Source organism: Enhydra lutris, unplaced genomic scaffold, assembly GCF_002288905.1.
Source record: "Enhydra lutris kenyoni isolate GAN:26980312 unplaced genomic scaffold, ASM228890v2 scaffoldscaffold15, whole genome shotgun sequence".
NCBI classification, from domain to species: Eukaryota; Metazoa; Chordata; class Mammalia; order Carnivora; family Mustelidae; genus Enhydra; species Enhydra lutris.
Window position 1 is genome coordinate 32,885,500 of NW_019154099.1, and position 27,587 is coordinate 32,913,086.

At 38.6% G+C, this 27,587-nt stretch overlaps 1 protein-coding gene across 11 annotated transcripts in view; it reads left to right on the plus strand.

The window, feature by feature from the left end:
- Positions 1 to 27,587, plus strand: part of LOC111146985 (sciellin) — a 162,559-nt gene that overhangs the window by 90,387 nt on the left and 44,585 nt on the right. For 8 of the 11 annotated variants that reach the window (XM_022502799.1, XM_022502801.1, XM_022502800.1 and 5 more), the window contains 6 exons: positions 583 to 648; positions 17,134 to 17,214; positions 19,391 to 19,456; positions 22,456 to 22,515; positions 26,479 to 26,523; positions 27,485 to 27,544. In XM_022502799.1, coding sequence (XP_022358507.1) covers positions 583 to 648; positions 17,134 to 17,214; positions 19,391 to 19,456; positions 22,456 to 22,515; positions 26,479 to 26,523; positions 27,485 to 27,544 — 378 coding nt within the window. The remainder of the gene's footprint in view (positions 1 to 582; positions 649 to 17,133; positions 17,215 to 19,390; positions 19,457 to 22,455; positions 22,516 to 26,478; positions 26,524 to 27,484; positions 27,545 to 27,587) is intronic. The other 3 variants (XM_022502802.1, XM_022502803.1, XM_022502804.1) reach the window with 2 other exon arrangements.

Below are 27,587 nucleotides of genomic sequence, written 5' to 3' on the forward strand. Positions count from 1 at the left end.
AAAATTAAGTCCCAGTAATGTGAAGACATCTTTCTAATTGGATATATACGTGATTGTATATATGCATATATGTACATACGTATGTATACATAATTGAGGTTAGCATTAGTGGGGTGTTCACTTATGTTTTCAATACTCTTACTTTTAGATTTTTTTTAAATCACACAGCTTTTTAAAAATTGTAGAATAGAGCATATGACTGGTTTTGATTATAAAATGTTTCAGATATGCAGAAAATAGAAAAAGAGGTATATTGATGATAAACACCCATGAACCCACCAGCTACATTTAACAAATATTATTTCCCAGATTCTCCTCATATTTCTCTTTAAGGAAATCTCCACATTTTAGTGTCAAGAAAATGGGGGAAAGGAGCTTACTTGGGGAGCAGAGAACATAGATTGTGGTATAGTCATTTCCTTTTAAGTTTATGAAATAGTTTTCATTTTATTTCCAAGACCTGTAGAAAAGTCATCTCAGTACCTTTTAAGTGTCAAATTATTTTCAGCTTTTCCTGGCAGACATGTGGGTGGGATCAAGTCTTCAAGCACCACGTTTATAACTGATGTCATTTCCTAACAGACAGTCCTGGTTTCCGCCTCCTCCTCCAGGTTACAGTTCCACCCCAAGCACGGGAACAACCAGAAGGTAAGGGAAAGGTGTCAGATGTAATTGCTATGTAACTTAATGGAAGAATACATTGGGTATTGACAGTGTATAATAGAGGGAGCTTTGGAATAAATTGGAAGAGATCTTGTAAATTCTGACCGCTGAACAAGACAGTGCTGGGTGGGAGTGAGGTCAGGCTACCAGTGCCTCTGGTAGGAAATCTGTTGAGGTATGAGGAGTCAGTGGTTATATGAGTTTACTAAGGGCTGCCATAACAAAATCCTGTAAACTGGGGAGAGGTGGGGGAGAGTAACAAAAATGTTTCTCACAGTTCCAAAGGCTAGAAGTCCAAGATCAATGTGTTGGCAGGGTTGGTTCCCTCTGAGGGCTGGTAGGGAGAATCTGTTTCACACTTTCTGCTGGTTTCTGGTGGTTTCCAGGCACCCTTTGGCATCCCTCAGTCTGTATAAGCATCATCCAGATCTCTCCCTTCATCTTGGCATGATGTTTTCCCTGAGTGCGTGTCTGTTTCCACATTTGCTCTTCTTAAGAGGACACCAGTCATATTGGATATGCAGCCTATCCTCCTCTAACATATCTAATTACATCTGTAATGACCCTCTTTCCAAGTAGGGTCACATTCTGAGGCCCTGTGGGTTAGGGCTTCAACATATGAATTTTTGGGGAGCACAGTTCAACCTACAAGTGGCAGAAGAGAGAATGGAATGAACAGCAGACAGGGCTCCACTGTGGGCTCCTGGTACACCAACCGCTTCCAGGCAGCCATGAACCCAGACAACTAGATGGGGATGTGAGTTGCAAGCTCTTTGTAAACTTTAAGAGATAAATAGGTGTTTTCTACTTTTATTTTTTTGTTGTTGAGATCAATAATTAAAACTAAAATAATAGACTATGTGGAGGGTACTTTGTTCTACAAAATCCATGTTAGGAATGTCAACAAGCATTTGATTTCATACATGATTATTGAATTCCAGATATTTTCCTAATATCTTGGGATGTATCAGAGAGCAAAACATGGAGCCTACCATCTGATCTTCAGAGAAGTAGACATTTGTGCAGAACTCTTATATTCTATGCCATCTCTAACACACAAAGAAAAATAAGTCTCTGATTTGGTTTTGTTTTAGGGTATCCAACATTGTTTTAATGTCTTCAACCCCCAGAATATATTTAGTGAACATTTCCATGTTCCAGTGGGACTTATTTTCCCAATGCAACCATTGGAAAAAGAGTTATTAAACAGTATGCTTGTTTAGTATTAGATTGTTTTACTTCCTAAAATTGTCATCTGTTGTGTAGGCTTTTGATGTCTCTTTTATTTCCAAATAATAGATATATTTGGAAACCAGTGTCCTTTATTAAAATTTAGGTTGGTTCTACAAGGATGTCAACAAACTTTTTCACACATGTTGCACCTATATATATATATATATATATATATATATATTTATATATATTACATATTAGTTTTACATGTAAACTTATTAAACTTGTTGAACAATCACAACTTAGAATTGTATCTCCCTTCTATTAAAATATTTTCTCTTTAAAGAAAAAGAAAGTCATCTATAGGTGACTTCCAATTATATGAACTGCCAAGGATGGATTATGTTTCTAGTTTAAAACCTTCTTTCCCCTCAGGCAGGGTTTAGGTATGTCTCTATGAGTGACACCTTTCATGGAGATACCTGAGTGGGGAAAATAATAACTAGGAGTTTTGGTAGTTACTGTTGTTTTCTGAGTATTTTAAGATCCATCCAATTTTGTCTTGATAGATGATAACTGATAGTTGGGAATATTTATTACTTATTTCTAAAATCTTATGTTCATCGTCTATTTATTTTTTCAATATTAATGTAAATTGTCACTATAATAAGCAACTGGTTGTATAGCTGTGTGAGAATACAGAAGGATTATTTATGAGTTAGTATCTCATGCTTTCAATGCCTATGGAGCTTGTGGATCTCTGCACAGAGCTGGTAGTGCTTGGCTATATGCCCTTACAACTTAAGCATTGCTGGATATAATTTACGTGGAAGATAAAATGAGTCACAGTGCTCCTATTTCTGGTTCCTGGATCAGATCCATAGTACCAAAACTAAAGGAAAGAGAAGATTTTTGGAGTAGGTTGATCAGTTTAGATATCCTTTCCTTTTTTAGAGGCATAGATTATTAATACAATGGCTAAACTGAAATACTCCTCTTGGAGGATCCAAGCTAATGTCATGCCAGGCTTTCAGGGAAAGGAGGGAATAATAACAATATAGCAATGCCTTTGATTTCGAAAGTGGTTTTCTTTGGAAGAGCTCAGAGTACAGCTTCTGTTTCTCACCTTTAATGCCAATGCATTCCTAGGGCTGAAAAAGAGCCTTTTTAGTGAAAGCTGAAAAAATAGAAGCAATTATTAAATGATAAAAAGAACCAAAGACTCGAAAAAGAGATCTTTGTCCCCAGAAGAACACAAAGAAAATGAAAATAGGTCAAAAAAATGAAAATGGAGGACTATGATTTTTAATATTAGCTAATAGCTCGATGCTAAACATATTTCCCTCATCCTTCACTTACACATTGGTCCCCTTCTCTCTTTTCCCATTCTCACGTCTCCTGCAAGAGAATCTCCCCTTACTACTGGCACTCTTGGTCTCCTTCCTAGTCTTCATTTTGTGAACCTTCATTTCTCCCATCACCGGATCATTCCCAGAGATTTCATTTTCTCTCACACACCCTGTCTGTGCTGCACATTTGAAACGACCACCAGACTTGCCAGCCATTGTTGGAGTGAGTCCTTTTCTTCAACTTTTCTCCCCCTTGACCTCTCCATGGCCTTCGACACCATGGATCACGTCATCCCTCACTTGTTCCCTTCTCATAGAATATGGAAAAGTCAAACTTAGTTGTTTTTGGGTTGAAAACCTGTGTGGACATCATGTTTGGATTAAAATCTGTTACAGGCATAATGTAGGTGGCCTTACAAAGTGTCTCAAGCTCTTTTACCAGCAGAGGAACCCATGCTATCATAGCTTTATCTCTATTTACATGTATATGTATACTTATACCTGTGACTACATAGGACTGTGTTTACATCTATGTGTCTTTCTGTATCTATACCTATAACTATATCTACATCTAAGTCTGGGTACAATTAACATAAGACTGGTGAGTTCAACTAGAGATTAAATGAGAATTCTAAAATAACCATATATTATAGCTAAATAAAAAAAGCAATTTCTTAAAACAGGTATCCTTTTATGTATGATATACATTAGTCTTATGATGAGAGGTTGAGATCTGGGTGATCAAACAGAATTTTGGAGTTAAGAGTTAAATATCTTTGAAAGCCTTTTGCTTTTTTTTTTTTTTTTTAAATAAAACAAGGTTAAGGAGAAAAGCTGTGATTCATGATAACAAGACATATAGCATTTAAAGTTTGAAACTTAAAAAAAACCTTTTCTTGGTTTCTAAGGCAGCTCCTTGGTCATTGGGATGGAAATATTTTCTGACCTCCTCCTCCTTTTCTTGCTGAGAAGGGAAAAATCTAGCATCATATTTGAATGACCCCCTACATCAACAAGGTTATTTCTTCTGAAATATTCTTATCAAATGCCCCAGAACTTATAATTTCTTTTCATTTTAATTAAGACTGAATCAAGATTTAACTTTTATAATTGCTGTTCCGTGTTACTGTCATCAGTCTTTCCTCCTACCTCTGTGATCAAATCCTTGCTTCACTGGTTTCCCTCTCTTCTATATTCAAACCCCTTTCATCTTAAAAAATAGCTTCTAAGAAATTGATATCCTAGGGGGGTCTGGGTGGTTCAGTTGATGGTGTCAGACTCTTGATTTTGGCTGGGGTCATGATCTCAGAGTTGTGAGATCCAGCCTTGGGTAGGCTCTGCACTGAGTTTGAAGCCTGCATAACATTCTCGCTCTTGCTCTCCCTCTGCCCCCCTCCTCCCCATGCACAAGTACTCTCACTCTCTCTCTCTCAGAAAAAAAAAAAAAAAGAAAAAAGAAAAGCCTAAGGGCTCCTGGGTGGCTCAACTGTTTAAGCATCTGACTCCTGATCTTGAGTTCAAGCCCCACCTTGGGTTACTGACTAGTCATGGAGCCTACTTAAAAATAATAATAATAATAATAATAATAATAATAATAGCCGAATTACACAAATCAATTCGACTGGTACCACTCTCCACTGCAACCGAGGTTTTCAGAAAAGTTGATGATACTTGCCATCTTTATTCTCTGGTTCCCACCACCATAAATTCGTAGAAGCAGCTCTCCTCAACATCACAAATGACCTGGCTGATAAATTCTTGTTGACATTTCAGTCCCTGTGATTACTTGACCCTTCAAAGGGCATTACTGGCTATTTGTGCCTTTAGGAAATCTCTCTCCTTCTCTTTTGAGAAACCCCCCTACTCCACACCCCAAACATACTCCTGGGTTTCCTTCCTCTAACCATTCTTTCTCAGTCTCCTTTGCCACCTCATTATCCTATACCAGCCATTTATTGTTCATGCTCCTGAAGCTTCAAAGTTCCTCCCTTCTTCTTGTTCTGTGTTCTGCCCCTCCACAGGTTATCCATGCTCAGGACCTCAGTGACCACGTGTGTGCTCTTGACTCCACTGATAGCCGCTCCACACCTCTTTTCTGAGTGACTTTGGACAGCTATTTGCTCAACATCTTCCCTTATATTTCTCAAAAGTCTTGTAAACCTCACATGTTCAGAATGAAATTCCTAATTTTCCACACTAACCTGGTGCTCTGTCTCAACTAAAAACACCGTCTTTCAGCCCATTGACCCTTGAAAACTTAAAGTTATTTTTTATACTTTTTCCCCTTAATCACCAATATCCAATCCATTTAGTAAATCCTATCAATTTATCTGCAAGATACCTCTTGAATCCATATGCCTCCATCCATTTCTATTATCATATCTTTTCTGGACTACAGTAGTAGCTATCTAGGTGTTCTCCCCTCATCCATCCTGATACCCACTCCCCTAATCTCTTCTCTACACAGCTGCCTGAGCGATATTTATAAAAGGATAATTGGAACATATCTCCCTCCTAAATAAAAATATGACTTTTCATTTTTCTTAGAATAAAGACCCAAATCTTTAGTACTGACTACTGCCCTTACCTGGCTTCTATCCCTCATAACTCCCCTTTGCTCTCTTTTCTGGTCACATAATCTGTTTTAAATGCACCATATCCTACCTTCTATAGACTCTTAGCATATAAGTTCCTCTCTGCTTAGAATCCTGTCTTTTCCCCCATTTGAAGGCACTTACATTCTTGTGGCCATGTTTTCATCTGTCTTCTCTTCAAAATATCACTTCTGTCTGTTCTGTCCTCTCTGCTTCGTAGTCACTCAGGTATAGAAGATGGCAGCTTCCCCCACTTGATTTGTTCACATATAACCTGTATAAGATTTCAATAAAGACGTGGGATGGCAAAAGTGCCAGCAATACATTGTAGAAGCCCAGCCCAAACAAGGTCAAATGTAATGTTAGAAATTCCTGTTTGGTAGTTCTTTGGCCACACCTGTTATGGGTTATTTCTTCTTGGCTGAGATTTCTCTGCAGGCCTGATCTTGTTGTATTTTGCTCAACAGCCCCTCACTCCTTCTTTCCTCCATCTTTCTTATTCTCTCCCCGTACCCCCTCCCTCTCCTTTCCCCTCTTCCTTCCACCCCTCAAATTTCTATTAATTATTTATGCGGGCAGTTCAGTTCTCTCTTTGCTGTGCCAGGCTCTTCTCAGAGAATCTCATCCCCATAACCAAACATGATGATATATTCTCTCTTTGGGAAACATTCTATGCTACTTTTAAAAATAAAATTATTTTCTTGTGTCACAATAATATAAACATCCAGTCACCCACACTTAAAACATCAAAACTTTCATTGATCTATCTCCTTTTTCTTTTTCAATAGTCACTGTAGTGAAGGTGAGGGACTTGGGTGCCATTCAAGAAAAAGGATTATGACCACGGGGGGAGGGACAGGTAGTTGCATACTCTGAACCTTATTTGAATGGCACTTTGATAGATTTGTCTGGGGAGGGAGTCACTCCCACATAAGACTTTCCTAAAGCTACTGCACAGGAGCCACCACCCAGAAGGGGAAGAGGGCAAGGGAACTCGTGAACAAAAGGAAGATTCATAGAGGGGGCTTTCATATCTAGATGATGCCACTCAGCAGAATGGAAGGCAGTCCTGGGTCAGAGAACTCTGAGAGGCAGCAGCAGTTTGAGGTCTTTTATGGCTCCCAGAGTTGCATAGCATGGACACAGAAGAAATCACAACACAAGATCAGCTGTGGGATCATGAGAAAAGCATCAACATTCTCTGGGAACTCTGATGTTGTAAAGAAAGTTACAGGATTCAGGGAAGAGGTCCTGAAAGAGGTGTGGCATTTGGGGGGAAGAGAGGAATTACATAATACACAGGGTGATTTTAAGCCCAGTGATGCCACCAGTCAGTATAGGAATAAACAGGAGTAGAATGGGGAATACACGGTTGGTTTTAAGAGGCTGAGCTTTGATTGGAACAGATAGTGTCTATTTGTGGAGGTAAGTACCAAACAGTGGGAGATGGGGGAGGTGCTCAGGCAAGACATTTGTGCCACAGACCCAGGTTTGGAAATGATACCAGAGATTTAAATACGGTATCTTCAGATATGGAGAAAATATTAAATGAGAAGAGAATGAAAGTTGAACCTTGATGTGTGTCTACACATCAGGTGGTGAAGGAGGAACCAGAAAATGAGACTCTCTTAAAATTGCATGGTAAAGGTGAAGTATAATATGAGATCGGTAGCAGGGAGGCAGAGTGAGTGGATGCTCTCTACATCCCAAACCAGCCCAACTTTCAAAGTCTAGTATGAATCTCACTTCCACCACAGCTTTCTCAGTCCAAGGGGTTATTTTTGTCATCTGAACTCAAAAAGCTTATTCTCTACAATCCTCACTTGGCAATTAATTGCCCATTACCTTAGAACATTACTTATTTTCATGGTATACTCATTAACTAGATGGCATCATCTTATAATTCTAGGAGTCATCCATACAATTTTATCCATAGTAACTTGTTAATAAGTACATATTAATATCAATTTATCAATGAATTGTAGAGCAAGTCCTTGAGGGTATAATAAACACAAAGATTGCAATAGCCACAAAATATGTGGAGACATGGAGGGGGAGCCAGTAGAGGTTGTGTTTGAGGTACAGTAGGATAGGCAAGAGAAGCCAAGTACAGAGATAAGGGGGGGATGGAGCCGTTCCAAGAAGAAAGGATTGCAGGACAAAGGTTCTAGTGCCAGAGAGTGGTGTGTGTGTGTGTGTGTGGGTGTGTGTGTGTATGCATGTGTGCACACACACCCATGTATCTGTTCACGTGTGTGAAACTATGGGATTTCTATCCAAGAGGCAGTATCTGCATTCATCCTCTATCAGTTATGTTTAGTGGTAGCAGGAAATCTAGTAATTGCAAATTCAATGTCAAAGGGATATCCATCCCTTTGTATCCATTTGTAGATATTCTGTGATAAGTTTAAGTATCTTTTCAGAATATCATATTTCTTTTTTAAGAGTTAGTGGTTTGCTGTTATGTGATTTGAACTCTGAGTGTATGCTAGAGATTATAAAATATATAATGGGAAGTGCAAATGTCATCACTATGGGTAATTGCTTGGTAAGAGCCAGTGAAGTCTGCCTTTCCCACTTCTTTTGCTTTAGGATGTGTCAGAAAGCTTGATGCAAAACTAATTGTCACCAATCATTTGGATATGTCTTCAGTTTTCAAGTTCTTAAACTTTTCCTCATTTTTGAGTCCTTCAAAAGAGTGATTGCATTTGCCAAGCTTGTGCTGGGACATGGATAATAGTCGCCATTCGTGAGAAATATTCAATAACAGCACAATGAAATGTGGACACAGAATTTCTAGGAAGTTGATGTTGAAGTTGCTTCTGATTCCAGTACCGACCATTAAATGTATTCTCTTTATGATACATTTAAGGGCATCTATGTGTTAAAGTGACTTAGAGATTCAGTGGTTAAATGGCATGTGGAGCTCATTTAAGAAACTCACTGAAGCTGACTTAAGGTAGTTGCTTAACAGACAATATGAATGTTTATGATGTTACCCATTATGGTGATTCAAGACCAGCAATTAAGCTACTGCCAGCACTATCACTACCAAAACACCAATGTGTTTTTTTTCTGGAATCATTTCCAAAGATAGAGAATAAAACACATAGCTTCTGATAAAGTTAAAATAGTGGAAACTCACCTAACAAATTTGTCTAGGAAATTACCATATATTTAAAGGCTTGCTATGTACTTTTATAATTTCTCATCCATATTTGTTTCAATCTCTTCTTCTTCACTGGATTTCACTTTCAGTTAGCTGGTTGGTGGAGTTGAAGGAGGAAAGAAAATCCTGATTGAGATGTGAGTTGCCATGGCAACTTTGCACTAGTTATATTTTTCTGTCTGTAACTATAAATGGTAAAATGTAACCTTTCTAATTATACTGCTACATTTTTAACTCTATTGGTACCAAACACTCTGCAAAGTTTGTTGTCATGGTATTAAATCAATATATTTTATTTTTATCTCAACCAAATTCTTATATTAACTGGAATCTGTTTCATAAAAATTAAGATTCTAAGACCATTAGTAAAATGTCAAAGTACAGTGAGTTTAAAATATTATCTGAATGCCTAGAAATACCCATTGTAGGGACACCTAGATGGCTCTCAGTTAAGCGTCCTGATTCTTGATTTTGGTTTAGGTCATGATCTCAGGATTGTGAGATCCAGCCCCTCCTTGGCTCCAGGCTGGATGTGAAGACTTCCTAGGATTCTCTGTCTCCCTCTGCCCCTTCCCTTCCTGCTCGCACGTATACTCAAGTACTCCCTCTGTCAGAAAGAAAGAAAAAAAGAAAGAAAGAAAAGAAAAGAAAAGAAATACCCATTCTAGACATTCAAAATAATTAAAACATTAACCTGAAATAAGGTTTTGAAAAGCTTTATTTTTGAATAGTATTATTTGAATAGAATGAGGAGAAAGCTAATTCAAAATGTGTCAGTGAAGGGCTTAACCTTTAGCATTGAGTTAGTTGCTTTTTTTCAGTCCTATGAGGTCAACATAATTTCTGGTTTCATAACACTGGCTTTAAGTAACTCATACATTTAAACAACAACTAACAAAGTCATCCTTGCTTTCCCCCAGTCCAGATTCCACCAGCCCTGATCCCTAGGAGCCCCTGTTGCTTCTCCTGCTGCTGGGGAAGCCCCTCGAAGTATGATGAAGTGGGGGATATTCAGGTTCAGAAGCAGGGCAAAGAAGAAGCTGTGAGAATCAGAATACCTAGGGACAAGCTCCCTGCCAAGTTACAGCTCCCTCTGCACCAACCATAAAAAGCAAACAGTTTGATTTAAAACAAAATTTTTTTTCACCCTTTAGTAGTATTGTTTGAAGATCTATCAGTTAGAGATTGTAAATCTCACCTCAGAGAAAAGCATGAAAATTCTAAGAGGTTAAAGGGGCTGTCTCTGGTCATCCAAACCTTAGTGTTAATGACCTAAATCATGTTTCTTTCCTGTTAGAACTGGGCAGAATTGGGACATGCTGAAGTATGGTGACTTGAATTTCATGAACAGGGCATGGCTTTGGAGCAAGAAGACAGGGCATCCTGGGTACGGCGCAGTGTGCGTGACAGGAGCATACTGTGATATAGGAACGGGGCTTCCAAGTGCCTAGGAGGAGGGCAGTGGGAAAAGGGGGGGGTGCGAGGACCCCATTTTACTTAGGACTGTCTGCACATGTGGTGGCACTTCTTTGTCTTCTGATCTTTCTTCTTCCTCTGTCAGGAATATACAGAATATTAAATACATATGTATTTAATGTATATGTAGCCTTTTCGATCTTGTTTCTCTCACTTAGCGTAATGCATGTGGAATTCATCCATGCTGTTGTATGCATCAGCTGTTTATTCCTTTTCATTACTGAGTATTATATGGAGCTACGCAGTTATTTATCCATTCACCTGGTAAAGGACATTTGGGTTGTTTTGGGGGGGGCTTCAAATGTTCTCATACAGGTTTTAGTGCATAGATGTTTCTTGGCATGATTATTTCTCTTGAATAAATGCCTACAAGTGGGATTGCTCAGTCATACGGTAAGCATATGTTTAACTTTATAGGAAACTGCCAGCTTGAAAAGTGGCTGTACCATTTTGCACCCCACCAGCAATGCATGAGATTTCAAGTTGTCTCACTTATTTAATATCACTTAGTATTGTCAGCTTTTTTTTAATTAAAATATAATGTATTATTTGCTTCAGGGGTACAGCCTGTGAACCATCAGTCTTACACAATTCACAGCACTCACCATAGCACATACCCTCCCCAATGTCCATAACGCCCCTAACTCCTACCAGCAACCCTCAGTTTGTTTCCTGAGATTGAGTCTCTTATGGTTTGTCTCCCTCCTGGTCCCATCTTGTTTCATTTTTTCCCTTCCTTCCTCCCATGACCCCCCCAACCCTGCCTCTCAAATTCTTCATATCAGAGAGATCATATAAGTATTGTCAGCTTTTAAAAGAATTATTTTAGCCATTCTAATAGGTATGTAGTGTAGCTCATCCTAGTTTTAAATTGGATTTCCCTAGAGACTAACAATGTCAAGCATCTTCTCACATGCTACTTATCATTTGTACATCTTCTCTGGTGAAGTATCTATTCAAATCATTGGCCTATATTATTCACTTGGTAGTTTGTTTACTTACTGTTGACTTTTGAGTTTTAAAAGTTTTATATACTGCTTTCAAGTCCTTTGTCAGGTATGCGATTTGCAAATATTTTTCTCCCAATGTGGCTTATATTTTCATTCTCTTAATAATGTATTTTCCAGGGCTGCCTGGGTGGCTCGTGGGTTAAGCCTCTGCCTTTAGCTCAGGTCATGATCTCAGGGTCCTGGGATTGAGTCCCACATCAGGCTCTCTGCTAGGCAGGGAGCCTGCTTCCTCCTCTCTCTCTCTCTCTCTCTCTCTACTTGTGATCTCTCTCTGTCAAATAAATAAAATCTTTAAAAAAAAATAATGTATTTTCCAGAGCAAAAGTTTTTAGTTTAATGAGGTCTAACTTATCAAATTATTATTTTTTTTAATGAGTTGTACTGCTGGTGTCATATCTGAGAACCCTCTTCCTAACCCATGTTACAAAGATTTTTCTTCTAAAAGTTTTATACTTGTATGTTTTATATATGTTTACGATTTTTTACTTCACCTGATAATAATTGCGCTGTTCTTTTTCTTATGTCTTTGAGAAAATATCTAAGGACCAAAAGCTTCTATGAATTCAGCAATGCTTAAAATTTTGTGACACTTTATGTCTATTTACTGGAAAATATCGACATATTTTCTTATAAAGCTGAGATGAGTTATGCTAATTGAAATTGTATTAACCACAATTGCATCTACGTACATTTGAAGGTGCTTAGTCTACAGCAAGTGCTCGGGGCTCTGTGAGCTGAAGATGCCTTGCAATGACCCTGCTTTCCCACAGTCACGTGGGACAGATCAGGACCTATCTTCTCCTTTAATAAAGAAGCAGAGGTTGAGAGAATCCGCTGCTTTACTAGGGTCAAACTGAGTTAGTGGCAAAGCTAGTCTACAAGCTAGGTCTCTGGAATTTAAGTCCAGTACATGCTCTATTACTGGGTTATGGTTTATTGAAATGGCCCCTGGCCACCAGGAAATGAGACTTCATTGCAGTAATCATTCTTTTGAACATATGCCGCACATTCAATAAGCTCTTGGGAGCAGGGACTGCCCCTTTTCTAGTTTTTAAATTTTGTTCTGTATTGCTATGTGTCCTAACAATATACCTGAGGCATCTGTGGTATAAACGCTCATTAACAATGCCGTCCTTGGGCAAGGAAGCAATGCAGGACAATCTATCATTATTAGATTTTCCCTGGGAATATCGAAAAGAGTATTGGTTTAATGCAGTACACTACAGAGAAGCACATGAGATTCAACATTAGAAAAACTAAGTTGAAACCCTGGCTGAGTTACTTACTAGCACCATGATGCAAGGAAAATTACTCAACCGTTTTGACTCATTAGAAAAAAACTATTTTCCAGGGGATAGATGTATGATTGGACTAAAATAATGTTTGTGAGAGCTTGGAAAAGTTAGCATGGCACTAAAATTCAAAAAAATATAAGTTCCATCTCCTTTGTCCTTGTTAAAAATTCTGTGTGTGGGAAACAAAGACTAAGCATAATGGGAAGTAAAAACAAAACTCAGAGTTAAATATTACAGTCATTTATTCTTGTTTCAAACCTGGGTGTGTGCTGCAGTAATGAAATGCTCTTCACATAGGCAGACAAACAGAAGTCACAGAGCCAGGCATGTTGTGCAAAATAGCCATAATGGAAAGAAGTGATCTTTGTAGCAGCACGTGAAAATGAAGTAACATAAACTGCTTCACAGGGTTATTTCTATTAGTTCTGGCCTTTGGGCTATTATCTACAAATTTTCCCATTTCTTGTGAAAGCTGCCTTTTTATTCCTGGAAGTTATTCTTAACAATAATAGCCACTCATGTGGTGGTGTCAACCCTGCAAAGGGTCTTGGGGGCTTGAGGGAAAGACAGAGGGTAGAGCCAAGGGTCAACTTATCCAAGCTTAAACATTGCATCTCAAAGCGCTATTCAAACAGGATCATTCCACATCCATGTCTCTTGTTTGCTTCTCTTCAAAACATTCCAGGCCACAGCTTCCTGCCTTGCTCTTGCATTTTAATCCCCCTGCTTGGCATCCCATCAAGCTCCTGGCATGGCATGAATGACTTCTCTCATTGCCCCTAAGGGTTTGGGTTCTGTCATCTGTGGCCGTCATTGCAGAGATGCAAACGAAAGCTCCTTTGAGGTGAACGGAAGTAAATGTGGCATTGCCTAGCCCTGGCCCAGCGGGGGTCTGAATGCAGCGCCCTCGGAAATAAATGTGCTCCTCTGCTTCTCTTGGCCTTCACAACTGCTTGCCCACATTTTCTTTCTGGGTCATCCTCAAACCATATCTGCACCGTGTCCCCAGATCTACTTCTCTCCCCGTGTCTGTTTCCTGGATACACCCGGTCAATATTTACCCACCTCTCTGAGGACTTAGCCATTGTAACATGGAAGAAATGTAGCTTTTTATCAATGTGATTCTGGCATAAGCGAAGTTTGGCACCATCCTTTTTCTCCTTTTTGCAATCCTCCTTTCCATCATTTTACCTCTCTCCTGCCTGTTCACAGATATCCAGTGTCCTGTGCAGATTTACTAGCCAGGACTGACCACCTTCTTACCCCTTTCCTCTGCCCCTGGAGGAAAAGCATATAATCAGCTAATCCACCCAGATACACAAAAGACACATTATCACTTGTGATATCCCATTATTCCCAACACAGGGATATTTTTTGAGAACAGGAGATAATGGTAGTTCAAATAAAATAATATCTAATTGTAAAATCTAGCACTAAACCAGAACAGGGAACTGTTTTTTTATAAATTGTTTTTGCTAAATTTGAACAGATTTTAGAAGTTTCAAGCGCCTCTTCACTACTCATTTTCTTCCTTACCAAATAGAAATCCAGCCAATCACTCCCTCTTTCAACACCATCTTTAATTTTTATTATTTTTTTTTATTTCTTTTCAGTGTTCCAGAATTCATTGTTTGTGCACCACACCCAGTGCTCCATGCAATACGTGCCCTCCTTAATACCCACCACCAGGCTCACCCAACCCTTCCACCTCCCTCCCCTCCAAAACCCTCAGATTGTTTCTCAGAGTCCATAGTCTCTCATGGTTCGTCTCCCCCTCCAACACCATCTTTATTGGGCACCAAAATCATACACAGTCCTAGTACTTGGGATATAACTATCCTTCTAGGAACTTTCAGCCCAGTATAGAGACAGAAAATTATTTGTAATCCAAAACAGTGAGATATAGGCCATAAAGAGGATGTACTATGGGGAGACATAAGGATATATCCAGCACAGATTTGGTACCACCAGACTCAGTAATGTCTAAGCCAAGTCTGAAGGGCAGGAAGGAAGTATCCAGGGGAAAGGAAGAAGCATGTAGGCCAGAGAGCAGAGAGCACATGGTGGTGGGGTCGTTAGGAGTGCAAGCGTTTTGGCAGTTAAGTATTGGGTTCACATGGGGTAACAACAACCACAACACAACACATAGAGTGAGCACTTAGTGTGAGCCACTAAGAGCTTAAATGCTCTGTAGGCCCTTCTCCGGGCTTCAGTGCCGCTGTCCACACAAGAGCAAGGAGACCCACCGTGCTCTGCACTCTGCTGCTCCACTGCCTGTCACCCAGACAATCATTCCCACTCTCTGCTGAGAAAGATTTAGAACTAATTGCATCATGTCCTCCATCCCTATGGCTATGGATTCCCCAGGAGAAGCCCAGTCTGACCATTGCTTGTCACCAGGACTAGCCCCACAGAGCTCTGTCCGTCACAGAGCCTGACCTGACCTAACAGTAGCCTAACCACTCAAACCTTCCATAGTACCACCCTGGATGTGTCCGCTATTCTCATCACAACTGGGTGCTCTACAGTCTCATCTTTGGCTCAATGGCACTCTGCTCTGTTGGGCTCTCCCAGAGGACTCTGCTTCCACAGGATCTAGAGGAAGAGGAGAGGTCTTGTTTGCTCCTCATTGCTACTGCTTATCAATTTTAGCTTTCTCCTTCCTAGAACTGCTCCATCTTCTTGAAATCGTGGCATCAGGAGCTTCTCTTCCTCATTGCAGTCATCTGTAGGTCTCAGAGTCACTCACCCGCACTCTTTGAAGATGCTGGCACCAGGTTCATTGTCTGTCTCACATGTGTCTCATAATGCTTGGTGATTTCCAAATCCATGTGGAGGATCCTTCCCCACTTTGACCTCTCACTTTCTTGATCTTCTCTCCAATAATCTTGTCCTTTGCCCTACCTTAGCCACCCATAGATCTTGCCCTTCTGAATAACCATACAAATTTCAAAATCTTCCCATTCTGCTTCCACTTTCTATCTACTCCATTCAGCTCATTCTCACCAGTCCTCTGACTCCAGAAGTTTCTCAGCCTTGTCCCCACCAACCACCAATCCACTGACTTTTCACATTTCCTCTCCCCTCATATCCTCTGTTCCCTCCATGTCCATCTCAGATCCCATGGTCCTTCCTTATCATCACTTCCTCACATCCCCCTTCCTCATCCTCCTTCACCATCATTCTCTTTGTTGCCCTCACTTGGCTGAATTATAAACTTAGTTAAATCCAACTCTCGGTTTCCTCTGTTTCTGCCCCCTAAGCTGCTGCATGTGTCAATAGAAAAACAATGGCAGCTAGGTTTAATTCCGTGACCATGAACCATGACCACAAACCAGTAGCTGAGCTACTGATACTGCCCAAGGATTCCTAGCAAAATTTGGCGGGGTTGAGGGGAGGTGGTGCTTATGGAGCCAGATTATCCACTTTGTAGAGTACCTGTATGTAGAAAGCTGCCAATAAATGTTTGTTAAATAAGAGCATGGTCTAATTTAGTCCTGACAACATTCAGCAATCCTATGAGAAAGGTTATTACAAATGAAGAGATGGAATCAGGTTGACCCATTATCACATAGCTCTGACAGTTCAGACAGCTGGACTCCAGATCATATGTGCTCACTTAGCATGTGGCAGAAGCCAGAGGGGTACCTGGAGTCGAGATCACAAATGTACTTTAACTAGGCATGGAATTTAATAGGGAGTCACTAGGGTGGTAGTGGTGGGGGTGGGGGGTGACATGACCCGGGTAAGGTACTGACTCCATCCAAATGATGGACATAATTGCCTGTCTGCAGTTCCTAGGTTATCAAATCACACTGGCTCAGAGTCTGCCTTGGCTCTTGGTTGGAAAGTTTAGGCTGACAGTATATACTTGCTTTGCTAGCAGCAAACTGGCCTGTGCTGCCAATATTTAAGTCAGATTTAGTTAAGAGCTTCAAATCAACTTTATCTTGAGGTCTGTAAAACTGAAAACCTTTCTTGCTGTTTCCATAGCAGCCTGATGGTTGACATAATTCTTAAAGAAGATTATATGTTAATGCCCAAGAACCATTTACTACGCTCACGCGCTGCTGACCCAAAATGCCACAGCTTGAGCTAGATAGTCTAGCAAAAGATTAAGCTTTTAAAAGGACACATTATATCTCAAACTATAGTGAGAGGGGATGGGGTTTCCAAAAATCTGATTAAATGAACTTTGAAAATACCCATAATTTAAATATTTGACTCCTCTTAAGTATAGTGCTGTATAGACTCTAGCCTTTTAGCTACCTCGCGCAAGGTGGGGGGCAGGGTGTGGAAGATGCATGAGTTATTTCCATATAGGCCATAAGTACATTTGGTTAATAGATGCTAAAATTTGCCATGTCTCCATGGTGAAATGAACTGCTGTTTTCTGTTTTAAAGGGAACCAACTGTTCACCCTCCAGTACCTCCAAAGCCCAGTTCTCCTGTTTCATCTCCTAACCAGCTGAGACAGGAGAATAGGTGAGACCTGGCGTTCCAGAATCTCTTGCTCAAATGAAGAAATTAAAGAAATGAAAAGCAAATGAATTGTGACCTGTTTTGTGCAAAGCGTGGGTATGTTTTGTGCATACATTCACAGAAGAAGCACTTGTAAAGCTTTTCTAATTGCCAACACAAGTGCGTATTTATGTTTGCCTTTGAATACTTATAGCCACATCCTGTCTTATGGATACACCTTCAAGATAGAAGCTGAACAGTATTCATGTCCAGAAAATGTTTATCCTCTGGTTTCTTCTAATTTATGTATGAGGAAGCATTATATAAGGAATCTCTTTCTTTCTCTTCCTGTGTATATACACACATAGATATATATGTATACATATATAATATTTGACATAGATAATCTAGATAGAAACTATGTGTGTGTGTGTGTGTACACACTTAAATTTCCCATTAAAAGCTCTGTTTTCTAAAAAAAAAAAAAAGCTATATTTTCTGATGAAAGATGCTCTTAAAACTTTGTGTTACTGCTCAAACCCTCCTTATTTTAGAAATACTTCTAGGTAGGTTTTTAGTATTGTTTTAGCTAAGGAATTTGCAATTTATTTCAAAACTATTACAATTAAAAAATGTTCTCTGAATCAAGAGAAAAAAGACAGACTTGTTTTTTCATTTTGAATCTCTGACACTCTATAATTAATACTTAGAAACAAATTCAAAGATCTGAAAAATGTCCCACATGTTTCTGTTAAACTGTTTAGTAATCTTGAGCTGTTTTTCGAGATGTACGTTGCACATTTCCATTATCATTGTGAGATTTTAAAAATATCTCATTGAAGACTGAATACGTTAGATCCGCTTGATTGCCTGCCTTTGATTCTTTTGTATTTTTACATTTTGATGGTGATTTTTGTTGACAACGTGAAGGAAAATTCTAGAACTATTCTTCGTGAAGAGGGTAGCTTCAGCTAGGAAATGCTGACTGGGCAGCAGAACTCTGTAGTGTTAGGTGTTAAGCCTATTGAGTTAAAAACCCAGGTCTGAATATCTATTCAGTGAAACTTTGCAGAATCTTTGAAATTTTGTCCTTAGGGTGAGAAGATATTACTTTTCCTTTTTATGAGCCAAGAAAATACTTCTTCATTGAATTAATGAAAGATATAGACCAAATTTATAACTTTTTATTTGTGCAATGATTATAATTATACTCTTAAAATAACTGGAGTTTTTTATCTTATATTATTTTTCCTTTTGTAGTATTGAGCAATTAAATTTTAATTTGAATAGGAATTTTTAGGGGGCCTTAAATACATTGGCTTTAGTACTATTGAAATTCTAGTCTAAAATCAGCAACTCCAGAGCAGTAAGCTTGTGTAAATTTTAAAAAAAGCTAAATTTCATGGGAATTGGTCTAATCCATTTTTATTACTTTAATTTCTTTCTTCTACCAGTGATCTTAAAAATAAAATTAGGACAACTTGCATGTTTTAAACTCTGTGATTACTTTAATCACAGCAAGATGATTTTAATGAAAGAATATGAAAGGGAAGTGTTTCCTATGTAATTAACAAATGTCCTCAGGAGGACAAAAAATAGTTGAATATAGGTTTTTGAGAACAAGCAAGAATATATAAGTAGGTCAATCAGATACTTAGGAAAATAACAGATAAAAACCTCATATCATAAATTGTGACAGAACCTAATATCATAAACTTGTTCTATTAACTTTGTGTATTAGAAACTTAAGATATTTCCCATCTTATCTGAGCAAATGTATTTTTGGATTGTATTCAAATAGATTAAGTCTTTAAGAAAAAAAATCATTCATTTGATGCCCAATAACAAAAAAGAGCCTTAAGAGAGAAGTATGAAAATGCTTTATTGATGATTGGAGACTAAAATAAGATGAACATAAACACATTTAAGACAGATATTTCTAGATATATCTAGTGGTTGAAAATATATTAAAAGAGATAAGCTAAATTACAAATTGCAATAGAGTTCAGAAATTTCAAATAAGAAATGGCTGAGTTCTAGCCAACCAAAAGAGCTAAAGTGAGGTTTGTTATCTCAAGCAGTGCTATTGATCCAACACTCTGTGATCTTTTTGAACATGAATGTTTCCTTAAAAATTTATATTTAGCAGAGAAGTGTTTTTATTACCTAACAGATATTATCTTTAACTTTGAAAATATAGGCAAATATGTCCACCTAAACCAGGTGTAAATACAGAAACCAACAGATCTGCTGAAAGAAATATAAGGTAAAATGATCTCTATTTATATCTATGTAATTGTTGAAATGATAATGTTTGTCTTATTAGAATACTTAAAAATACAAGATAATTAATAATAGACAAAATAGACAAATAGACAAAAAGCCTCCAGCTGGCTTCAATATAGCGGGTAATTAATATTTTTATATGTACCTACAGAATTTTGTTCCTTTTATTTCTATTCTTAGCTTTACATTAAGAAAGCAACCAAAATTGTCTGAACATGATAACAGAATAAAATAAGCCCCTTAAGAAGGGAAAATTCCCAGCACTTGGGAATTAGGTCCCAAGGTCTGTGATACAGATGTGCTGATGTTTAAATGAATAGGTGTAAATATAGTCATTTTACTGAACTTGCTCTACAAAAGCTTTGCTAGAATTGGCTGTATAATAAGGCCATATCCAGCCCTACCCACATCATCAGAAAAAGGCTCGCAAATAGTATTGATCTTTGGGTAAGCTTTCCCCTTAACAGTCCTGATTTATGCCCATTGTCTTACTCATCCCATCTGGTTCAGTATAGACTTTGGTTATATCCTGGTTTTATTATTTTTTTTATTTTTTAGAAAAAAACCCTATTTTTATGTTTTATTTTTTAAAAAGATTGTATTTATTTATTTGACAGAGAGACAGTGAGAGAACACAAGTAGACAAAGCCACAGGCAGAGGTAAAGGAACAAGCAGGTTCTCTGCTGAGCAAGGAGCCCTATGTGGGGCTTGATCCCAAGACCCTGGGATCATGACCTGAGCCAAAGGCAGCCGCTTAACTGACTGAACCACCCAGGTGCCCCCCAAAAACCCCTATTTTAAAAATTAGTTTTAAATAATGCTATTCTATAGGTTTATCAGTATGATAAACCAGTTTTTAATTATTATGGAAAAATATAACATTAAATTTACCATCTTATCCATTTGACCAATGATTTTTCAAAGTTCAAAACTTGTGTAATTTTGGGGTGTTTTTTTTTGTTACCTCCCCTGATTCTCAGAAAAGTCTGAGTTTGAAACATACATCACATGGATACCTTACCTTTGGGGAGAATAATGTTTACCTTTTACTAAGTAACTTCAAGTACAACTACATCTCACCACTTCCCAAGCTGTGTCCCATGTGCCCCAAGATGTCAATGCATGTTCTGTGAAAGAGGGATTTCATGGCCGACCCATTTAGGAGACACAACAAAGTAGAGTTCTCTACCACAGGACTTCTTCAGAACCTTCAATGTGCTTGTATACATTCTGAATCTCCAAAAGTTGGTTATATTTCCCAAATTTACTTGACTGCAAAATTCTTTCTTCATGGAACCTTATTAACCTTCTATGAGACATTGTTTGTGAAACAGTTCTTTTTTTAAATTTTTATTTTTATTTTTTAAATTTCTTTTCAATGTTCCAGAATTCATTGTTTATGCACCACACCCAGTGCTCCATGCAATATGTGCCCTCCATAATACCCACCACCAGGCTCACCCCACCTCCCACCCCTCTCCCCTCCAAAATCCTCAGTTTGTTTCTCAGAGTCCACAGTCTCTCATGGTAGGTCTCCTCCTCTGATTTCCCCCAACCGTCTTCTCCTCTCCATCTCCCCATGTCCTCCGTGTTATTCCTTATGCTCCACAAATAAGCGAAACTATATGATAATAGACTCTCTCTCTGCTTGACTTATATCAGTCAGCATAATCTCTTCCAGTCCCATCTATGTTGATACAAAAGTTGGGTATTCATCCTTTCTGATGGAGGCATAATACTCCATAGTATATATGGACCACATCTTCCTTATCCATTCATCCGTTGAAGGTCATCTTGGTTCTTTCCACAGTTTGGCAACTATGGCCATTGCTACTATGAACATTGGGGTACAGATGGCCCTTCTTTTCACTACATCTGTATCTTTGGGGTAAATACCCAGTAGTGCAATTGCAGGGTCATAGGGAAGCTCTATTTTTAATTTCTTAAGGAACCTCCACACTGTTTTCCAAAGTGGCTGCACCAACTTGCATTCCCACCAACAATGTAAGGTAGCTCCCCTTTCCAACATACGTTGTTTACTGTCTTGTTGATTTTGGCCATTTTAACTGGTGTAAGGTGGTATCTCAGTGTGGTTTTGATTTGAATCTCCCTGATGGCTAGTGATGATGAACATTTTTTCATGTGTCTGTTAGCCATTTGTATGTCTTCATTGGAGAAGTGTCTGTTCATGTCTTCTGCCCATTTTTTCACATGATTATCTGTTTTGTGTGTGTTGAGTTTGAGAAGTTCTTTATAGATCCTAGATATCAGCCCTTTGTAGTGTCATTTGAGGGTAACTTCTCCCATTCCATGGGTTGCCTCTTTGTTTTGCTGACTGTTTCCTTTGCTGTGAAACACAGTTCCTAATTACAGGAACATCAATGAGGGTGTTCCCAATTATTCCTTTCCATGATCACTAGGGAAATTCGTGTGGATTCAACCCCTCTGTGTCAGGTGCTTCCAAATACCCTGTAGTTTAAAATGTACTTTCCCTTTGGAAGCTTAAGAAGACAGACACTTTCACCACATGTGAGGGATGAATTAATCATCTGGACATGTTGCTTAATGCTCTTTGGCTCTGGTCAAAAAATCTCTGAACACACTTCTGTGTTTACTTGAGTAGTTAACTCTGCTTTCTTTTCCATATCCTCTAAGTATAGAACTAGAGAGAAGCCAATGTGTTCAGGAGAAACTGTAGTTATTTCAGTGAGCACTAGATGGCAGAGCCAATGCCCAGTTAAATGACTGCTGTGGGGCGGGGGGTTGGGGGGAAGCGGGGGGAGTGTGCACCTGCATGTGCGCACACCCACACCTGCAAACCCCATGAGCTGATATGATAGAACTATTTCATATGCACTTAAACTCAATAATTCCTGAACACACGGACTATTGTTTTCTTTACTGAAAACATAGATTTCAGACAACCTCAAAGATAGCTGTACCAACATCGACTTGTGTTTCCTTTTCATCCTTTGAAGGGGTCAGGATCTTGAGAACATCATCAAAGTGGCCACTTCACTTCAGAAAACTAACAAGGGGTAAGAGCTCAGAGCCTTTGAGCTTATGTTTTTCCTTTCTTTATGTTTCAAAAAAGCTTAACCAGTACCTTTAGAAGTTCCAGATATAAACAAGATCCCCATGCTGTTTACCAAATATAATTTAAAAGAAGAAAGAATCAGTCTCTTTAGATAAGTGTCCCTGAAAAGCGGGTCAGATGGACATTTACCAATACTCTTCTTCCTCTGCTTTGTCTTTTGGTGATTATACTCATCTCCTTCACCTCAGCTGTTTGTGGTTTTGACCTTGTTGTAAGTCCTTGTCCTGTATTTATGTTGCTGGCTCAGATTTCAACTTATCTGTCTTCCCAGAACCCTCACTAGAATGTCCTAGGCCATATTTACCTTCCTTCCCAAGTGCGCTATTTCCTAACGTCTTTCTGTTCTCTCCTTCAGCCAAGCTCACCTTTCTGGAATTATTCTTGATTCTTCCATGTCTTTCCCCTCAATGTAGTATCAGGCATATATGCATAAAAAGCCTAAGATTCTCCTCCTGCCCACATGGCCTCACCCCAGTTCAAATCTGCATCGACTCCATCATAGATTATTAGACTAGCGTTCCAGATTTACTTACGTTCCCTCAGTCTTTCCTCTCCTAAACCATTTTTTAAAAGATATTTATTTATTTATTTATTTGACAGAGAGAGAGAGAGAGAGAGAGAGAGAGATCACAAGTAGGCAGAGCCACAGGCAGAGAGAGAGGGGGAAGCAGGCTCCCCGCTGAGGAGAGAGCTGATGCAATGCCAGCGAAAGCAGAGGCTTAACCCACTGAGCCACCCAGGCGCTCCTCCTAAGCCATTTTAAATTAACCATTTCCTCCCCTAAGCCATCACTGCCAGAGTTTTCTTCCTAAAATTCTACTAGAACAACTGTTTCGCCAGCTCCCCATTGCCCATTTAATTACATTTAACCTTTGTTAACTTGGCTCCTTCCAACCTAACATTCCAGAGTTATTTCTGACTTCGCCTTTACATTTATCCCGCATGCAATGCCAAATTAAACCACTTTCTTCCTACGGTTTCCAGATACCTTGCCTTTGTTTATGCCATTCCACCCATATGGCCATTTTTTCCTAGCCTCAAGGCCACTGTGTCAATCCATTCAAGCCCTACATATTTTTCAAGATCTGAATCAGATATCACTTCCTCTGTTGAGTCTTCCCAGAATGATTCAGGGAGATGTGACTTCTGTTTTTCTAAGTTATTAAAGCTCCACTATTTATGTGTTAAAATAACTAATCATATTTGTTGTTATTTCATGGTATCTATGTAAATACTTCATCTTCTCTATCATCTCTTTAATCTCTTTGGGCAAATATTTTGTCCTATTGACCATAAGTCATTTGCAAAGTCTGACACAATGCTTTAGGCAAAGTAGGTGCTTATATAATAGATTATGGTAAAGAATGATGAACAGCAGGAAACCTGGAGTATAAACATTCCATAATTTAAATCACATTCCTACAAAAATCCTCCTTGCTCAGTGGAATTCAGCAATGGTAAGTGTGATTAGGTAGTGCAGTCTCAGCCAAAAGACCTGAGAAAAGAAACAGAAGCAACAGGTAGTTCTTCTGTGTAAATGAAACTAATTGGAGCTCTAAATCCAGGAGGGGACTCCAGAAAGTATCCTGAATGTTTCACTTCCATTTTTCTTGTCTAAGAGCCTGGATCTCTTATTTTATCTATTTATACTTATTGAGGTAATATTTTGTTTTTAAGAGGGATTGAACAGTTTTTTGGTGAGTGATGGGGGTGTTTGAAAGAGAGACATATGAGTGATGCTGAAGAGAAATTACAGTTTGGCACAAAGCCAACAAAAACAAGAACTACAGTTAGTTCTGTCCCTTCTGTGTAGGCACAATAAACTAATTCCACAGCAAGATGCGTTCTTCACAGGGAAAGGTTACTGCTCTGACAACGGCCAGGGAAAGTGTCTGTTAGAACGACACAACCAACTACCATCACTGTGGGCCATCTGGGGACTAGAAATAACTTTTAATCCCCTGAGCGGCTCTTGGTGATATTCCTGTGTGAAGTGGACTCCTATCTGATTAAGAACATTTAATTTACTGCACATGAGATGGTGAAATTTAATATCCAAAGCTTTCCTCGATATAAGGTCATTTTAAAAGTCCAACTTCCTAGTGAGAATATTGTCTCCATTTTGTTTAATTTACCACAGAGTGTCTTCTCATGATTTATGCCCATTCATTTGTGATAAACATGAGCAACCCCAAATTCTGATCATCTCTTCACTGTGACTCATACTAGTCAGAAAGGTCTGAGACTACCATTTTACAGGATTCTTAGGTTTGCTCTTTTCCTTGGAGACATGGACAGATTCATATTCTCAGAGCTGGACAGTGGAATTTCAAGCAAGAAACAACGCTGAGGCATTGTGTCAAGGGACTAGTTAGTATGTTTATCTATTTTTTGTCAGGGTCAGCAGCATTTGTATTTCAGAATTTTTTTCCTCAGCCTTTGATCCTACCACCGAATATGTAACATTTCTTGAAAGGATTCACCTATGTGAATTTAACATGTTTTTAGAGTCTCTAAGCTTTTATGGCAATATATTGTGCCAGACTCTTCAGAGCCCATATATGACTCAGCAACTATACCTGTCTAGCCAGAGCCAAAGTCTTGATGTCTCTAAAGGCAGTTTAAAAAATAAATATAGCAAGCATTTATTAAATGATAATTTTAGTAGACTGGGAACTGTTTTCTATAATGGCCAAAATTAATTGAGAGTTTAGGACTTGCCAGACATCATGCTACACACTTTATACTCATTAGCGTATTGATTCTCTTCTCAGGTGGGTATAATTAGTATTCTTTTTGGACAGATGGAAAAACTGAGAGGGCAAGGGGTTAGGTTACTCACCCAGAGTCACCAGCTAATAAGTGGTGGATCCTGGGTAGGGATCTATGTATCCCTGACCTGAGACCCTGAATATGTAACTACTCATAGCCTCCTGGTCAGTACTAGGGATGACTCAGAACAAAGAGGAAGGAACATTGAGAAAGTGTGGAAAATGTGCAATTTAGAGCAGGAAGAAGGGAAAACCATGATGTGGGATCTAAAAACTGGACTAGGAAGGCAAGAGAAATGGGGGCAAAGGGATGACAAATAGACAATGCTATCAGGGGCAAACAGGAACCAGAAACCCACTAAAACTGCCTTCTTGGGAGAGAGACCTGTACTCAGATGATGCTAAGGGACAGGGGTTTAGCCTAAATAGGTTGCTCCCCAGGAAGCAACCAGAAAGTTGCAGTTCTCAAATACAGACAAAAGATCATAAATTTAGCGGACTTGGAATGAAGTAGGATCACAATTTAAAAAAACAGCCAGACTTACTGATGAACAGATATTTTCCTATAGCTACTTTGTGTAGGTACATTGTATAAAGATAGAATCTATAATTAGTCAATGTGCCTATATATGTCGATTCAAATAAAAACCTATATTAAATATTTACTGTTTAAAATATATGGTATTAAAGACTGAAGAAAATCCAATGTAAAACACAGTTGTAAATTTTAAGTGGTGTGTGTGTGTGTGTGTGTGTGTGTGTGTGTGAAAGAGATGTAGGAGCAGGGACATTAACATGAGAGAAGTATGTAGCTGCTACATCACAAAATATAGTAGTATTAGTGCCATAAAGGAGATGCAAAAAATCCCAACAACAACAACAACAACAACAAAACAAATTGCAGCAAGGTTTCCAAAAATTTAGAGGACTGTATTCCGTTGAAGGACTGGGGAATATGTGTTGGAGGAAGAGGCATCTGAAGAGAGCCTTGAAGGATAAACAAGATTTTGGTGGCATGTATTGTATTCCAGGAACTCAGAAACAGTTGTTTAAGGTGGACCTGCTCTTTGACTCAGGGCTGGCTTTTACTGATGTGAGATTTTGTTTGTTTGTTTGTTTGTTTATTCCAAAAGTGAAGAACTGGATAATCTCATCAAAATGAACAAAAGCTTGAATAGGTAAGATTTGAAAAAATCCATTTTTTCCTTTATTATTGAGTTGCATTTTATGGCTTCTTATATCTTTTTAGTATTTGAGTATGAGGACCCACATAAGTTAAAAAATAGCCTACGAGTCTTGAATAAAAAGCTTGCAGGAATTATCATTTCATCACTGCTATAAATGGTTATTACAATCTAAAGATACTAATATTAAAGTATCTTTGATGTTCACACTCTATTTAGTAAGGCAGTTACATAGAAAACCACAGTTCTCTTCCTGAAATATTAATATATAAGTATGTGGGCAGAGTTTAGTTTGGTCACTGAATGTTCTCAGGTTTATACTTTACAAAAGCCACTTACAGTCTTAGTTAAACTTACCTCCTTAATTTTGAATCAGTTAGAATTGCACACTTTAAAGATTATAATAATTGAGGTCTGTGTTGGAAGTATGTGCAGTTTTTGTGATCTCTCTGTTACTCTGCCTAACATACTAAATGGGTAAGGACTAGAGAGACAGAAAAACAAGTTAAGTGTCAAATGAGCTCATTGCTCGGAGCATCCAAAGGTGTGGTGTTCATACCCTGTCCGACAACAGTGATCTTACTGTGACTTACTGTCAACAACTCATTTAAATGTGCTGCTTTTTCAGTTTCTTCATCTATAAAGACAGAGGGTCAACATTGGCTCACATTAAAAACAAAACACTCTGTGAAATCCATACAATGCATCATGGACCTATTGGCTGTGTGTGGAGCCCCAGTTTGTATTTTCTATCTTATTTTTTCTGAGGTCCACTGCAATTTAGTGTCTATGAAAATACCTATTTGAAATAAAGCAATTTTAAGAATTATTGCTCATCTTTCCTACCCAGCTTCTATTTCCTATCTATCTGTAGAAATATAAACTGGTCTATATTTCTAGAGTTATGTATCTGCTGTTACCACTGATGAGTTTTTTTTGTTCAATGCTTTTAAAGAAATCAAGGTCTTGATGGTCTCTTCAGAGCAAATCCTAAGGCAGAGCAAACAGAGAAAAGGTAAGTTCATCTGTCCCTAACCTGAAAATATGATCTCCCAGAT